Source organism: Myxine glutinosa, chromosome 4 (assembly GCF_964187855.1).
Source record: "Myxine glutinosa chromosome 4, kmMyxGlut1.1, whole genome shotgun sequence".
In the NCBI taxonomy this organism is placed as follows: Eukaryota; Metazoa; Chordata; class Myxini; order Myxiniformes; family Myxinidae; genus Myxine; species Myxine glutinosa.
In genome coordinates this window covers 58,590,019-58,607,618 of record NC_136264.1, presented here as the reverse complement: position 1 = coordinate 58,607,618, position 17,600 = coordinate 58,590,019, and the positions used below count along the sequence as shown (strand labels likewise).

General features: G+C 40.6%; 1 protein-coding gene across 30 annotated transcripts in view; it reads right to left on the bottom strand.

The window, feature by feature from the left end:
- The window catches only part of GIGYF2 (GRB10 interacting GYF protein 2), a 333,184-nt gene that overhangs the window by 26,969 nt on the left and 288,615 nt on the right, over positions 1-17,600 (bottom strand). For all 30 annotated transcript variants that reach the window (XM_078775747.1, XM_078775759.1, XM_078775749.1 and 27 more), the window contains one exon: positions 15,467-15,642. In XM_078775747.1, the coding sequence (XP_078631873.1) occupies positions 15,467-15,642 (176 nt within the window). The remainder of the gene's footprint in view (positions 1-15,466; positions 15,643-17,600) is intronic.

Sequence of the window (17,600 nt, the reverse complement as noted above, 5' to 3'; positions counted from 1 at the left end):
GACAGCTCTAATTTCCTGTTTGGCATTGAGGACCTCCATCCATTGTTGAGACAGCAGAAGCAGCATGTCCAGAGTAGAGTGGACCTGGTCTGAAACCAAATTGATGATCAGAGATCAAGCCATTGGAGAAGAGGAAAGATTTTCATATCAGAAGCAATGATGGATTCCATGACTTTGCTGATAATTGGGAGAAGGCTGATTGGTCTGTAGTTGCTAGGATCTGTTTTTTGCACCTTTTTTGTGCAAAGCGGTGATGTTGGCTGATTTCCAAGCAGATGGCAGTTGACCTTGAGCAAAAGAGAGGGTGAAGAGAACAGAGAGAGGGTGAGATAGAGCAGCAGAGCAGGATTTTAGGACCCGTGGGCTGATGCCGTCGGGTCCAGTTGCAGAATCAGAGTCGAGGGTTGACAGAAACTTTTCCACCATTGTCAGGAGGAAAGGACACGGAGTCCAGGAGCAGCAGGGTACGACTGGGTATGGTGGGTACAGAGAGGGATGGGTTTGGGACACAAGATTTAGAGGCAAACACAGAGTTGAGGGCATTCAGCGTTTTCACGTGCGGAGTCAGCTTGTGTAGCCGTTTGAGGTAAGGGAGGGGATGGAGGGGGATCAAACACCAGAAACGGATTTGACCAGACGCCACCAGGATTTGGGAAGAGGGAGACAGATAAGAGAGTTCGGTCTTGAGAACGGAGAGATATTGTTTCCTGGCTCTCCTGAGGGTGGACACACGACTTGTTTCGGGCTTTGTGAAAGGAAAATGAGCATTTCCTTTCCGTTGGATTTGCTTCCAGGAGACGAAGGCAAGTTGTTTCTGGGCAACAGCCTCACCACAAGATTCCGTGTACCATGGACGGGAGGAAGGGTATGACAACTGAAGACGAGATGGGATAAATCTGTGCATGAGAGAGAGCAATTTACTTTGGAAGAATTCCCAGGATGAGTTGATGTCAGAGGTGGTAGAGATGGGAGACCAGTCCCAGATGATTGATGGCTGCTTGAAGACCGTGCCAGTTGGCCTGAGTGAAATGCCAGACTCGTCGACGCTGAGCAGGCTCCTTGAGGATGGTCAGAGAGATGTCCACTTTAACAAGGACATGATCAGATGATCCGATCGGAGCAGAAGAAGAGCAGCAGACATTTTCAGGGAAGTTAGTCATAACCAAGTCCAGAAGAGAAGATGTTCCGTTGACTGAGATCCGGGTCGGGAAATTGACAGATTGTGTCAGTCCCAGTGAGTCGCAGAAGGTGGTGAAGGTATTACTTCAACAGGTGGTGGTATACCATAACTATCAAAATAATATTTATCGTGACTATTATGAATACAAACCCAATGAGAACCATTCTGTGTATCTAAATTCATAATAATATTCTTTGTATTCTTGGACAACTTTGTTAATTCACCTCTCATACAAATAACCACATTATCAATTTTTTGTTTTTTACAATACTTAGCAAGTTCTACATTTGACATTGTATTCTTTCCAAATTGTTTAAACCGTTTATCCATTTATTTATGAGAAAGATATAATCCATTACCCATTTTAGTTAGTTTAACACCTGCCTGTGCGATAGAAGAAAGCATATCTTCAACTAACAATCTCGCTTTATCAGGAAGGCTTTCAAGTTTTTCAGCAAAATCTACAATTACATCACTTCCACTAATTTCTTTCTCCAACTCCTTGTTATGTCTTTCCAATTCTTTTTGAGATTTTAGTTGTGCCTTCCTTTCGTCAGCAGTTTTTACCGCTGCTGAAATACCACCCATCAATGCTCCTGTCACACTTAAACCAGCAAATAAAGGAATTAGAAATGGGAGAAATCCTCCTCTCACCTCTATTATTGAATACTAGCAGAAGTACCCGGCATTGCCGGGCGGGGGAGGGGAGGGAAGGAGGAAGGGGAGGGGAGGGGAACAGGGGGGAGGGGAGGAGAGGGGGGGAGGGGAGAGGGAGGGGGGAGGGGAGGGGGAGGGGGGAGGGGGAGGGGGAGGGGAGGGGGAGGGGGGAAAGGGAGGAGCATGGGTGAAAGGGAGGGGGATGGGGATGGGGAAGGGGTAGGGCAGGAAGGAAGGGGTAGGGGTGAAGGGAGGGCCATGGGGGCAAGGGAGGGGGAGGGGGAGAGGAGGGGAGGGGGGAAGGGGAGAGGGTAGGGTAGAGGGAGAAGGGAGGGGGAAGGGTAGGGGGAGGGGGAGGGGGAGGGGGGGAAGGGAGGGGAGGAGGGAAGGGGAGGGGAGGGATATAGATGGTTACTGGCAATTGATCACATCCAGAAATGATGTAATCCACACAATTTATGTACTTTACATAACGTTAATAGGAATACATGGCCGTGTAGATGGGAATTCAGTTTGTTTGAAATAAATCACAAATATCAGATGAAAGTGACCAAAAACCTATGTGGTGTGAATGGCAATGTTCCTCGCTGAAATGTGAAAAAACTGAATTACGTGCGAACGCATAACTGTGAGATTATGGCGGCAAAGTTGGAACATCACGTGATCCTAGCAGAAGTACCCGGCATTGCCGGGTGGGGGAGGGGAGACCCGTACATTCCCAACCCGTACATTCGCCCTCTCGACTCAAACTCGTATTTGATTCGTATTCGAAATCGAAAGGGGAAAGGGGAAATCCTTCGTATTCGAATTCGTAAACACGAAATATGACGCACAAAATCGACACAAAACAGGGTCGCATAAAGGTGAAAAACCGTAATCGCTTTTCGCCCTGAATTACGTGCAAACGTGTGACGTGTGACGGGATGGAACATCACGTGATCGCTCTGAGCGAATCAGCGAGCTCTGGCACCGGCTGAGATTAGCGGGTACTTCGCTGAAATGCGCTGACGTAAATATGAATAAAAAATATGGATCTTGTCAAATATGGTCTCAGCCATGTTCGTCCCAGGCTCAATGGCCATGTCTATGCCAAATATCAAGCACGTGAGCCTCTCCGTTTCGGAGTCTATCGGTAACATTACACACACACACACACACACACACACACACACACACACACACACACACACACACACACACACACACACACACACACACACACACACACACACACACACACACACACACACAAACTGTGTTTTATATATATAGATTTCTTTAACATAGGTTTTGATATTTTAAATTGAAGTGATCCAGTATCATTTAGTGTTTTCACCTGCTCTCTTGTGAGCAAAACATCAATTCTTACTGCTCCTTTTGTTTGAAATGTATTAACATTAATAATACAAGGCTTTTGATTTTGAATACAAGACGATAGTTTATCAAGATTGATTTTATTAACATATACATCAGTTGATACTTTAGCACTCATTTATTTATTAGAAAAATCTATGTGATATTAATCATAACACCATTATCTGTATTAATCTGCAATTCTGTTTCTTCCAAAAGCAAACAATATGTATCAACTTCTTCACTCTCCACCCTTTCAATGTATAGGATATATAAAAAAGATGCTAAAACTTTTGAAACCCTGACCCAAGTATTGTACACCGCTCCTTTCCTATGCCATCTCCAGGCATTGCAAATCGTCATTGCCGGGCACCAAAGGGGGCTCGGCAGTGACGCACGCTGAAAGAGAGTACTCAGTTTTCACTCTGGTTTCTTGTTTGTTTGTTTGTTTGTTTTCTTTCTTGGTTGTCCGGACGATATCTCAGCCATCCTTTGAGCTAGGAAGCTGAAATTTCGGCACAGTAGTGAGCAAGTCCTTTGTCAAATACGGTATTTTTTGTTTTTTGAATAATCAATTAATTGAGGAGTTATTTAATTATTAGCGTTTAATTAAGTACTTATTTAATTAATTAAATTTCATTTATCTTCTGACCATTATTAACTCAGGCACCTTTTGAGTTAGGAAGCTGATATTTGGACATGCCAATGACCAGGTGATTTGGCTGCAAAGGATATTTTTGATTTATTAATTAATCAATTAATCGATTAATTATTTAATTATTCGATTAATGACAAAAAAATTTTTTTTTTTTAAGTTACAGATTCTGATGAAATAGTGGTAGTTTATGTGTTCTCTGACCAAATTGATTAATAATTTAATTTTTTTATGATTATTATTTATTTATTTTCATTATTAATCATTTATTTATTTTCTTTCTCATTTGGCCAATATCTCAGGCACCTTTTGAGCTGGGAAGCTAATATTTGGACATGAGTGACCAAGTGATGTGGCTATCAAGGATATTTTTGATTTATTGATTAATCATTTCATCTATTAAGTATTTATTGATTAATCGATTAATTATTTATTGAGTAATCAATTAATTATTTAATTTTTTATAAATGACTTATTTAATTAAATTTCTAAAAGATACACATCTTCGGATGATGCACTACTGGTTTAGTTATGCGATTAGCCAATTGATTATGAAAATATTTTGTGATAATCTTTTATTGATTTTAATTATACAATTAATCAATCAATTAGTGTACACCTCTCCCTCCCAATGCAGCCTCAATGAGCTGCACTGCGGTATTGCCGGGCGCCGGAGGCGCCCCGGCAATGCCGCGCTGCAGCATATTTAATTATTTGGCATGGGGCGGTGTACTTTGAATGTATGTGTACTTGTTTGAGTGATTTTTTGTCGTTCTTGTGAAGATAGTTGAGTTTTGCCTTTTTTAATTTCTTTGATTGCTTGTAATTTATGAGACTCCTTTTGAGACTCCTAGTATCCACTCTATTAGACTTTATAGTTTCCTTTTGAGAACTCAGGTCAATTGCATAGATTTTCTAAAGTTTTTGAAACGCAGTCATATCCAAAATGGGCTCTTGATTACCGTTGCTTTCACACACCTTTTGGTAAGACTTGGAGGCTTCCGCATAATCATTTTTTTCCCAATCAATTTCCAATCTATCTCGCGGGTAAAATGTACCATCCAGAGAAACCCAAAGTTGTTTCACCTTAGCATTATCACTCAGCGCATTATTCTTTTCAGTACCTTCATCTCCATCTGGTTTCTTAAAAATGAGCCATAGGTATCATTGCTTTCCTTGAAGAACAACTAAATTCCAAGTGCAGGTAGTGTGTTCCAGTTTAACGTGTTGATATCTTCTTTTAAGGTATGATACATTTAGTGGTTTCATTGAGTTAAGTCTTCTATTCAACATCTCTTCCGTTTTAAGATTCGGAGTATATTCGCTGATATACCAACACAAATCATTAATAACAAATTTATTATTAGCACCGAAAGCATTAGCAGTCCAAAAAAGCAATCTATTTCCATTATCATTCCTTTGCAGTTGAAATCGAATTTTAAGACCATACAAAACTTTATCATAATCACAAAATACAAATATACCTTTAAGAGGTACTGCTACGGTAAAACTATTCTCTGCTTTTGTTTCATCATTACACATTGCCTTCCTTTGACTATAACCAGGGTCTGTGTTTGTACCCGTTGACATATCAGGAATAAAACCTTCAACAGCTCCCTTACCCATTCTATCACTAAACGAATATAGTGTAAATTTCATCATTTCAGATGTAGCAGAGACATAATCAACCACTTCAACCTCTTGTGTTCCAATATACAGGCGGACACTATCAAACATTTTCCAGAAGAAATCATTTACGAGTGTAGCATTAGTATTATTCGCAGCCTTAGTGAATTTAAATTTACACAGCAAGAAACTATCAGCTATATTCAAGTAAGTTTGTTGATTATTTATTTCAAAACTTTTTGTTCCATTTGAATTCCAGTCTGTTCCTGTTTTAGCATTTACCTTGAAATAGTCTTCCTTTTTAGTGGAGTTTGAAATGATAATCGTATCATCCAAATCATAGATACTATCAATCAAGCCGGTGAAGGTATATCATCCGTATTATCACTGAGAATACAAGTTATGGGTTTTGGTTTTGATTTTGATTTCTGTGTATCACAAAATAATTGTATTATATCATCAATATTATAATCATTTAGTTTGTTTTGAAGTTTAAATAAACCGATAATGTCTTCCTTTTTAAGACCCGCATTAAAACCCTGTGAGAGTAGTTGATACTCGGGTTGAAAACTTGACTTTGTAAAAATTATTAAATTATCATAATCTAAAAAATTAGGACGAAGGAGCATCTTTAAAAGTAAACAGGTTTTTCCACATCCGCTTGAACCGACTATTAGACATCTCAATGAATTTGGAAGATTTTTATGGTTATTAAATTTTATCTTATTTTCCCAAATGGGTAAAAAATCATTCATTTATATATTTGGAAAACAAGTCATCTAACTTTTTTCGAGTTTTTTGAGAAACTCTATATTTTATCCTGAGTTCGGGTTTAATTTCAAAATAATTCATTATTTTATTTATATAGTATCTTGTATTAACATTTCCATTAAAATTATTTTGAATAATAAATATCATTAAACCCTTATACATTTCCTCAATACAAATAGTCTCTTCCCTTGAAAGAAATGGTGTATTATCATCATAATACTTAACATTCATTTCTCTTATTAATCTTGTAAAGTATTTCATTTTTGGTTATAATTTAAAAGTTATATATTTTAATATATTTCTTATCATCATTAATTAAAAGATAATCACAGAATAAACATTGTTCATGGGCTTTGGACTCTGTATTTAATCCCACTCTATCACAAGCCGGACAATTCTCTAATTTATCATATGGAGAATCAGGGAATTCAAGAGGCTCAATATCTGGTATGTTGTTTGGATTTATCATATTTATGTAGTAAAAGATTACTTAAAGTAAAAATCATTTTCACTATAAGGCAGAGAAAAATATATTTCCGGTCTCTGGTCAGCGCGCGCATCGATTTTGACCCTGCGAGTCAACAATTTTTTTTTTTTTTCAAATTTCCAACGGTACCTACAACAATGCGCGCCTGTTGTTGCCGGGCCGGTGTGCTATCTCGGGAAATACGGGATTGTGAGGGTCGCCATTGGAATCGACGTTCGCGCATGGTTCTCCCCTACAAAACTATGTTTAGTTTGTCCAAATCCAACCAGCCGTTCCAAAGATATGAGTAGTTTTGTGTGCCGTGCCGTCATGAATCCAATCGGCTGGATATTGTCATTTATTGAAACGAAGACGTTTTTTGTCGGGTTCTTGTGAAGCAACCAGAAGGCTGAGAGAGCTGCGGGTGGTCTTGTTAGTTAGGCCTGGATCCTATCTCGTTTGTCATGAAGTTGTAAGTGTCTGTGATAATCTGGTGGACTGGGAGAAGAGATCGTGGGAGACCATCGGCCTGTTAGACCACTTGCGCATGCGCAGTGTTGACGCGATCGACGCATTCGAAAGTTTGACGGTACGGCGAGGCGATCTCGAGAACGAAGTGGCAGTCTATAATATGCTTGAAGAACTTAATGATTTTCAGAATAAATACATTTTAAAATAACTCAAGCTTGTGTTCATTATTTACAAAAGGCCTACCAGTCCCATTGGCTGTCTTTAATTTCTCTCTGGACGGCGCCACGGCAGATGAGGAGGACCGCAAGGCATGGGGGGAGAAAAAACAACACCTTTATATGTGCAATCCAGGCTTTTCAAAAAAAACCAAAAAAAAAAAACCCGCATCGCCGCATCAAATCTGGAACTTTGGTCTGACCAGAGACCAGCAATATATTTTTTTCGGCCTAATCGGTGCTTTCATAATCATCATCATCTATAAAACTACTTTCATAGCTATCGTTAGAACACAAACTCTCAGTATGATAACTGTCTTGCGAAGACAAAGTCTCACGACCTCTATCATCACTTTTAAAATCAACAAAATCTTCACTTGAATAATGAGTCATATTTAATTAGAAGAAAAAACATAACCGTCTATATCCATATACTTTTTTTCATTAACAGATTCAACTACAACATTTTTTATATAATAGCGTAAGGACTCGACTTTGTTATCCCTTTTACGCCGCACCCAGTGACCCGATGCCCACGGCACTAATGGATTTACGATCTACGAACCGCACTCTTTGTTTATCACATTCAGCCATACTCGAAAAATCTGAATTAGCCGACGTTGGGGCCCAAAAGCATCCGATTAACTGCCGATCCGACGTCATCTTACGGCGCCATCTTATTGGCGTCTGCTGGGTGAAGGCGAAGCAAGCCGTCCGCTGATTGGACAGTCGAAGGCGACAGCAAGCCGTCCACTGAGTGGACAATCCCAGAGTGGTGCTATGCCGATTCCTATTACGAATCCATTCATTTTTCAAAAGTATATCGCAGCGTTGTCATTTAAGTAGATTGCAATAAATACGTTGTTCATATACGCACTCTTCATTCTCATCTTTCTTCCTAACTCTTACTCGGACAAGCAAATCCCCTATGCCATCCATAATGGTACACTCTATCCATACACCACGTCCTCCCTTCCGTGGATGTTCCACGGGTTTCGGCTAGTTTTTTATATTAAAGGTAATTTTAAAATGGTTCCTAACTACTATTGAGCGAAATGACATTTCTCCTGATACATTCACATCTTTCATTTCATCAAGATTGACATCTTTGGGGTTATTAAAGGATATAGAAATTTCACCGTGTTTAGAGCTAATAGTTTTATCTTCCTTTTCGGTAGCTTCAGTAAAAAGAGTTTTCTTTTTTGATACTTTTACATCTTTCATTACCTCCTCCAGTTTATTATAAATCTCCATAAATAGTGGTGAAACCTTTGTTATAATTACTTTAATTGACGACTTCCCAAAGACAGAGAATGCTCTTCCTTTAAAAGGTACTAGCTGAGGTACCCGGCTTCGCCCGGGTTGAATAAGAATAATACAAATATATGATGAAAAGAACATGTATATTTTAGAGCAATATCACAGTACATTTCCTACATGACGTTTTTTCAATTTTCAATTTCTCAAAACCTCTGGGTATACAACATTTCTGGTTTTCTTACATGCGGCATCATTTGCTGGATTGTCAATCGTGTTCCATTACACAGCTTTGGTGGATCAAGATTCCTTAGAAGCATGATTGGTGCCGGGCCAGCTTCATGCATGATTGGTCCTGCATCATGCAGGACCAATCATGCTTCTAAGGAATCTTGATCCACCAAAGCTGTGTAATGGAACACGATTGACAATCCAATCCCACCTTGAGAATCAACCTGTGTGTTGGGAGTCCTTGAGGCTGACGACTGTTGAGAAACTCAGTTGGGAGGTTTACTGCCTGATCTTCATGTCACTTTGGCAAGAGAATCATAATTTATTTCATGACCGGGCAGCGAATGTCATTATGTGCGACATTACGTCACTCCTACGGACGTGAAAACATTTGAAGACCATAGAATTATAACCAAGCTAAGTCACATTTTAGTCATTTCGAAGAAAACGTGCAAAATATTTTGAGAAACATGAAAAACGGGAGGGGGGAGGGGGGGGGGGGGAAGTGACTTCACCTGGTTATAATTCTATGGTCTTCATTTGTTTTCCTTAAAAATATATTTAAAATAAATTAAATAGTACATAAATTAACAATAACAGAAGCTAAAAAACAATTTAAAATACAATAAAAAGCACATTAAAAATATATAAATATGTATGTACAGTATACTGTACGTACGCGCAACCACTGATTCTCATTCAAAACAGAGGCGACGTACAGTATTCCTTTACTGTGTCTGTGTTAGCCATGGGTCCGAAGAAGGATAATGCTAGTGTTTCCAAGCGTAATGTGGTTACGATGGACGATGAGGTAAATCTGATTAAAAGGTATGGAAAAGGTGGAAAAGTGTCGGTGATAGCGCATAGACCTTATCGCGAATCGGAACTGCAATGCGTCATGGGATCGGAAAGGGGCAATAGCGCCGCCACAAACTACACCATGCAATTGCAGCTGGCCCGGTTTTTTAAACCATTGATATTAAAATAAAAAGTAGCCTATAACCACCGGAATTTTATGCTGATTCCGAATCTGTGTCTAAAACTTTTCTCCGATGTGTCGTTCTTGAGTTATAAGCGGACATCCAGACAGACACTCCTCCTTTATTTATACAGATTGAGTAGCTCATATTATCCTTCATAATAGGTTTAATCCAAAAGTTATTGAAATCATCTTTGTTCAATTTTACATCAGTGCAATATATTTCAGTATCCTTTTTAAATGAGGAGATTGATTGAAATTTGTCTTTTGTGTTTTGAAACATTGTATTTATTAGACAAAAAAGTGATTGCCAAGAGATTGAGGGGAAAATAATTTACCATAATCTCAAAATGGTATGTGGTTCGGGAGGTGGTCAGACGAGGTCATTAAGAGAAGTTTATCATTTCATATCAGCTCAACGGCGATACCTAAACAGAGAGTTAAATTCCAAAATAACATTTGTCAATATTCTCGATGGTGATTGTTCTTCTAAGAGAATTAAATTATTACCTAAAAATGAAACACAAATATTCGTTGGGTCTCTGCATGAGTATAATGAAAAATGGGGGGAGTTAATAAGTTAAATGCAGGGAGAAAAAGGGTGTAATTTTTCAAGCCTGGCATGCCTGGCATTTCAAGCCATGGGCAAGGTTTAGGGAAAGTGGGCAGGGCTTAGTAAAAAGTGGGTGGGGCTTAGGAGGGAGAAAAGGGGTGTAATCTTTCAAGAAAGGTGGTTTGAGTCAATAAGTTTCCATACTTTTCCCCATTGGCTTCAATGTTAAATTTGAGGTGAGCTAGAACCTATGAGTAGTAGTTAGGTCGATTGAGGATTTAATATTTGGAAATAGGTTGTCCCAAAAGAGGGTGAAATCTGGTTGAAAATCCAGTGAGTTATTAAGTTTTTTTTAGCTCTTTCCCTATTGACTTCAATTTTAAATTATATGTGTTTTAGTAGTTGGTAAATTAGCTTCGTAAAAAGTGGACGCAATTTTTTGAGAGAAAATGGGGTGTAATAAGATGAGAGAGGGGGTGTGAGTCAATAAGTTTTTCCCTTTTTCCCCATTGACTTCAATGTTAAATGCAATGTGCCTCAGAACCCAAGCCAAGTAAATGGTGAAAACTCAATAAAGGTCATCTCCAGGTCATCCAGGTATGGAGTTTAATCCAGTTTAATCCCACCCGCAGAAAGGTTTTTGTGCAAAAACAAATATGGCAGCCAAACCACGTGATTGATGACATCATAATTATTATTTAAAATTATACAGGTGGAGTTGCACCAGAAGGGGCGCAATTTTTTTGGGTGAAAATTTCCTGTCAATCGGACCTACAGTTGCAGAGAAAATAATATTTATTCTGTGCGGACAAACAGACTCAAATGCAATACCCCCTCCTCAGGCGAGAGTAAAAAGGGGCGCAATTTAATGAGAGAAAAAGGGGTGTAATTTTATGAGAGAGGGAGGTGTGAGTCAATAAGTTTCCTTAATTTTACCCATTGACTTCAATGTTAAATTGAATGTGCCTCAGAACCCACCTTTTCCCCCTACTCACATGCTTTTCCCAGGCAATCATGCCACCCATGAGGCAATATTACCACTAAATGGTTCCATATCATATGAAAACAAAATTGGAAGAGCACATACCTTCGCCAGGCTGAACAGTTTACGTTTTGTATCCCATTTATAGGCTGGATCTGTATCCGGACCTGAAGTATAATCTAATCAGCTTATTCTTGTTTCCTACCAAACTCATCCAACAAGTATTGTCATAACTCTTACACAACGTTTTGAGATATTGTGCTATATATCCACTTTTGGCCCTATTTCTCAATGGTGAAGAATCACTTCAAAATATTCTCGGAACTGGATCCTGCTCCTCATTAAAATCAAACTAATTCGTCCTTGTCACACACACAACCTGTCCACCAAGCTTTGTCCAAATCAGTCAATAACTTTTTGTTATATCTTCCTTGCCGAATCAGATATCTTGCTCACAGACAAACAACAGACAGGTGAAAAATCACTCATAGAGCGCCATTTGGCAAAAGAGCCGATATATGTAAATCCTATTGAAATTTCAAGTCAATCGGATGAAAATTGAGGATTTTAGAAATTTGAAAAAAGTGGTTGACCGTTGGCCTATGTTGACCTTTTGACCTCAAATATATATATAATATTTTGTCGGACCACAAACTCTACCATTTGGTGAAGTTTCGTGAAGATAGTTTTAAAATTGTGACCTGTAGGCAAGTTTAAGTGAGCGGACAGACAAACACACAAATGAAAAATCACTCATAAAGCGACACTTGGCAAAACAGAACAAAGTGGAATGGCACTCAGTAGAGCATCCTTTTAACCTCAAAAATAATTTGTGGTTGAATTCAGTGACCTGATATGCAAATCGTCCTCAAAGTTTAAGTTAATCGGATGAAAATTGACAATATTAGAAATTTGGCCTATGTTGACCTTTTGGCCAATGTTGACCTCAAATATAATTGGTGGTTGAATTCAGTTAGCTGATATGAAAATCCCATTCAAATTTCAAGTCAATCAGATGAAAATTGAGGATTTTAGAAATTAGAAACGGGGTTTTTTTTTTTTTTTTTTTTTTTTTTTTTTGTATACAAGATCGATGCTCGTGAAAGAGCTAACATTAATCACACAAAAAGACAAACCGACACACAAAACACAAAAAACAAGGGGAGCGGCAGACAAGATGGGGAGAGAGGGGGAAGGACACAAAAGAGAGGGGGAAGAGGGGGAAGGACACAAACACAACATTTGAGAGCAGGGACATCGGGAGGACTTGGGGGGAGGTGGGAGAGGAATAAAACATATGAACACTGCAAGGACTCTGGGGTGAATTACCGGGGGTAGAAAAGATCAAGGTTTTCGATGGGGGAAGATAAGAGATGGTGGTGAACAGCTGTTTTAAAGACCTGGAGGGAGGAGTGGGATTGAAGGGAGTGGGGGAGTTTGTTCCAGAGGCGGGAGAAAAGGGGAATGAAAGAGTGAAGGTGAGCAGAGAGCCTAGACTTTGGCAGTTTAACCATAAGAGGGTTGCAGGCAGATCTTGTGCGACCTGAAGGAATATTGGGGGGACAGAGCACAGAGAGAGCTGGGGGAGCAAGGCCGGAGAGGAGTCGGTAGAAGACAGAAAGACCACCAACCTGCCTGCGGTGAGTGAGTGAAAGGCCCTCGGTGTTGACTACATCGCAGGAGATTCCAATGATTCTGAAAGCTTTGGCCTCAACAGCGTGAAGCCGAGCAAGGTGTGAGGCAGGAGCACCAGCCCAGAGGGGGGAACAGTATTCCATTGAGCGGCGGATGAAAGCCTTGTATGTGGTGAGGAGCTCAGGTGTGCCAAGGAAGGACTTCGCACGACGGAGGATGCCCAGTCGGCGACTGGCTTTGGAGGCCAGCTTGGAAATGTGGTTTTCCCAAGAAAGATCATGGCAGATAGTGAGACCCAAAAGCTTGAGCGACAGAACTTCTTGGAGAGGATTGTTGAGAAAGTAGATGGGAGGGTTGTCCAGTCGGTCCTTTCGGAGAGACATTGTAAGAGTGTGAGATTTGTCAGGATTGAAAGACATGTTCCACTTGTTTGACCAGTCTGTGATTTTGTCCAGGTCTGCAGAGAGTGAGGAGGCTGCAGACTGCCGATCTGAGGGATGAGGAATGGAGCGACAGAGAGTAGAGTCGTCAGCAAAGAGATAGAGAGGATTTTCAAGAGAGTCAGAGAGATCATTGATGAAGACCAGAAAAAGCACAGGGCCCAGAACACTACCTTGGGGAACTCCAGCCTGAACAGGAAGAGGAGATGAGAGAAACCCATTCAGGGCCACACGTTGACTACGACCAGAGAGGAAGTCCGCCAGACATGCGTGGAGATTTCCATGGATACCAAAGGAGGAGAGTTTGGTGAGCAGAGCAGGGTGCCAGACCGTATCGAAGGCACGTGAAATGTCAAGGGAGACAGCTCTAATTTCCTGTTTGGCGTTGAGGACCTCCATCCATTGTTGAGAAAGCAGAAGCAGCATGTCCAGAGTAGAGTGACCAGGTCTGAAACCAAATTGATGATCAGAGATCAAGCCATTGGAGAAGAGGAAAGATTTAATATCTGAAGCAATGATGGATTCCATGACTTTGCTGATAATTGGGAGAAGGCTGATTGGTCTGTAGTTGCTGGGATCTGTTTTTGCACCTTTTTTGTGCAAACCGGTGATGTTGGCTGATTTCCAAGCAGATGGCAGATGACCTTGAGCAAAAGAGAGGGTGAAGAGAACAGAAAGAGGGAGTGAAAGAGCAGAAGAACATGATTTTAGGACCCGTGGGCTGATGCCGTCAGGACCAGTTGCAAAATCAGAGTCGAGGGTTGACAGAAACTTTTCCACCTTGTCAGGAGGAAAGGACACAGAGTCCAGGAGCAGCTGGGTACGACTGGGTACGGTGGGTACAGAGAGGGATAGGTTTGGGACACAAGATTTCGAGGCAAACACAGAGTTGAGGCATTCAGCTTTTTCACATGCGGAGTCAGCCGTTAAGCCGTTTGAGGTGAGGGAGGGGATGGAGGGGGAACAAACACCAGAAACAGATTTGACCAGACGCCACCAGGATTTGGAAGAGGGAGACAGATAAGAGAGTTCGGTCTTGAGAATGGTGAGATATTGTTTCCTGGCTCTCCTGAGGGTGGACACACACTTGTTTCGGGCTTTGTGAAAGGAAATGAGATTTCCTTCCGTTGGATTTGCTTTCCAAGTTGACCTTTGGCATATGTTGAACTTTTGGCCTATGCTGATCTCTAAAATCGTTGGTGGTTGCATTCAGTTGGCCGATATGTAAATCCCATTCAAATTTCAAGTCAATCGGATGAAAATTGAGGATTTTAGAAATTCGAAGAAAAAGTTGTTGACCTCTGTTTGGCCTATGTTGACCTTTTGACCTAAAAAATAAATAGGATTCTGTTGGACTTCCAACTTTACCATTTGGTGAAGTTTCATGAAAATCAGTTTAAAATTGTGACCTTTAGGAAAGTATAAGTGAGCGGACAGACAAACACACACACAAACCGAAGTGATCAACATACTACGTACTTGTCAAAATGTTTTTTTGCCAAGTAATAAACACAGGTAAAAACATAGCCCCCCTCGAACTTTGGTGGCGGACGTAAATATGATAAAGATTAGAATTCATATTTTTGAGTTTGTGCATTTCAAGTTAAATGTCCTCTTTAAAGTATTTATTCCTACCCAGTTGCCAAGACCTCCATCGCACTTGCCTTTTAAACATCTCGTAATTACAATTACTTATTCTAATGCCGTGTATGTAAAGGCAAGGAAAAAGGTTTCCATCCATTCCATTTAAACAAATAATGGAATGTGGAGAGAAGCTTCTCTCTCGTTATTCAACTGATTAAATATGCTAACTTTAAATAATGTACGAGGTTCAAAGTACACTCTTCATGAACTAGTTATTTTGATAAGCATAGATGAAGATGAAGATGCACATGGAGAAAGTGCAAGGCAAAAAATGAAACAAACAAAACATCAAAAAACAAAGGTACAGGAAAAGAAGGAAAGACGACTCAATGGGGATGGAGAAATGGTTACCTGTTGTTGCTGCTGCTGCTGTTGCCTTTGCTGGTTTTGTTTCTGTTTGGCACGCCTCTCTAGGAATTGCTTGGCAAACTCCTTTGCATCGGGCGTTTCGCCCAAGTAGGCAGTGATGTAATCGTGAACCTCGTACGGTGATTCAACCTCTTTGAGGAAGGAGACGAATGTGGAGACTGGGCATGCACACAGAAATAAAAAGTGATCTGTATGCAGTAACAGCCAACAAATGTGACATTTCATCGTCAAATAGTTGTGTGGAAAACTATAGCGTAGGCTTGCATTTGTACTTTTATAGCATTGAATTACAATGCTCAACATGTCTCGGACTGATAAGTGGCTATTTTTGCGCAGTGCAAATGTAATATTATAACACACTGACCACCAGTTTGTCATGCTGTATTTATGAGATCCTTAAACTCCGTTCAAATTAAATCTATTGCCAAGTGACAGGAGGTGGAGAGGGCTAAGGGAGCATTACAAAGGCACAAATAAACCATGCCGAGGAAGGGTACCCTACGAGAGCTCACAGATCAACCCCCAATTATGGAGCCGATAGGGCAGCTAACATGGTTGATCGAATTGTGCCAAACAGAACAAGCTCATCCTACACATGAATCTCAGAACACTTTACAATGCATGATTAAATCAATAGATGTCTTTATTATAATTATGAATTTCAAAATGGAGTAACAATGGAAGGAAGCAAATCAAGCCTTAACCATAACCCTTCTTATCTTAACCTCATCAAAGCACATAAGCTCTCTACAGGTCTAGTGGCAGACTGTCAAATGGGGGCAGACTCAAAAAGCTCCCTCGCAGAGGTGTGTATAGATTATTGCCCGATACCGATCTCTGAAGAATGGCACACAAAGCGGAAGAGGCTGTTCTCAAGTATCACATTTTTACCCGAAATGAACTTTGATGCCAAAATCAATAGGTGGTTTCTGTCTTCTACCGACTCCTCTCCGGCCTTGCACCCCCAGCTCTCTCTGTGCTCTGTCCCCCAAATATTCCTACAGGTCGCACAAGATCTGCCAGCAACCCTCTGATGGTTAAACTGCCGAAATCTCGGCTCTCTGCTCACCTTCACTCTTTCATTCCTCTTTTCTCCCGCCTCTGGAACAAACTCCCTCACTCCCTCACTCCCTTCAATCCCACTCCTCCCTCCAGGTCTTTAAAACAGCTGTTCACCACCATCTCTTATCTTCCCCCATCCAAAACCTTGATCTTTTCTACCCCCGCTAATTCACCCCAGATCCACCTTGTTTGAAATTCCAACTTCTTTCCTGGAAGTCCTGGCAGTGTCCATATGTTTTATACCTCTCCCACCGCCCCCTTCCCATGCCCCCCCCCCCCAAAGCCCTCGCCCTCTCTCAGATCTCTCGATGTCTCCATGTCTCTCGGTCCCTGCTCTCAAATGTTGTGTTTGTGTCCTTCCCCCTCTCTCCCCATCTTGTCTACCGCTCCCGATGTTATATGTTTTATGTGTCGGTTTGTCTTTCTGTGTGATTAATGTTCGCTCTTTCACGAGCCACGATCTTGTATACAAAAAAAAAATAAAAATAAAAATAAATAAAATAGAATCAGTTCGTCTTTGCCTCATAATATGTACTTATACCAAGTTTGGTCAAAATCCCATTACTGGTTGACAAGTTATCGCAGTAACAGAATTTTTACCCAACGGTACCTCTGACCTCTTGACCCCATAATCGAATCTGTTTATCTTTATGTAATTATAGATACTTGTACCAAGTTTGACTTGGTTCCCTTCAGCCGTTCTTAAGTTATCGCAGTAATAAAAACCGATGACAGACTCTGACCTCTTGATGCTGAAATCTAATCAATTTCTCTTTGCATCATAATATATACTTTTTTTTTCTTTTTTTTTGTATACAAGATCGAGGCTCGTGAAAGAGCGAACATTAATCACACAGAAAGACAAACAGACACACAAAACAAATAACATCGGGAGCGGTAGACAAGATGGGGAGAGAGGGGGAAGGACACAAACACAACATTTGAGAGCAGGGACTGAGAGACATGGAGACATCGAGAGAACTGTGGGAGGGAGAGGGCTTTGGGGGGAAGGCATGGGAAGGGGGGGGGGGGGGGGGGAGAGGTATAAAACATA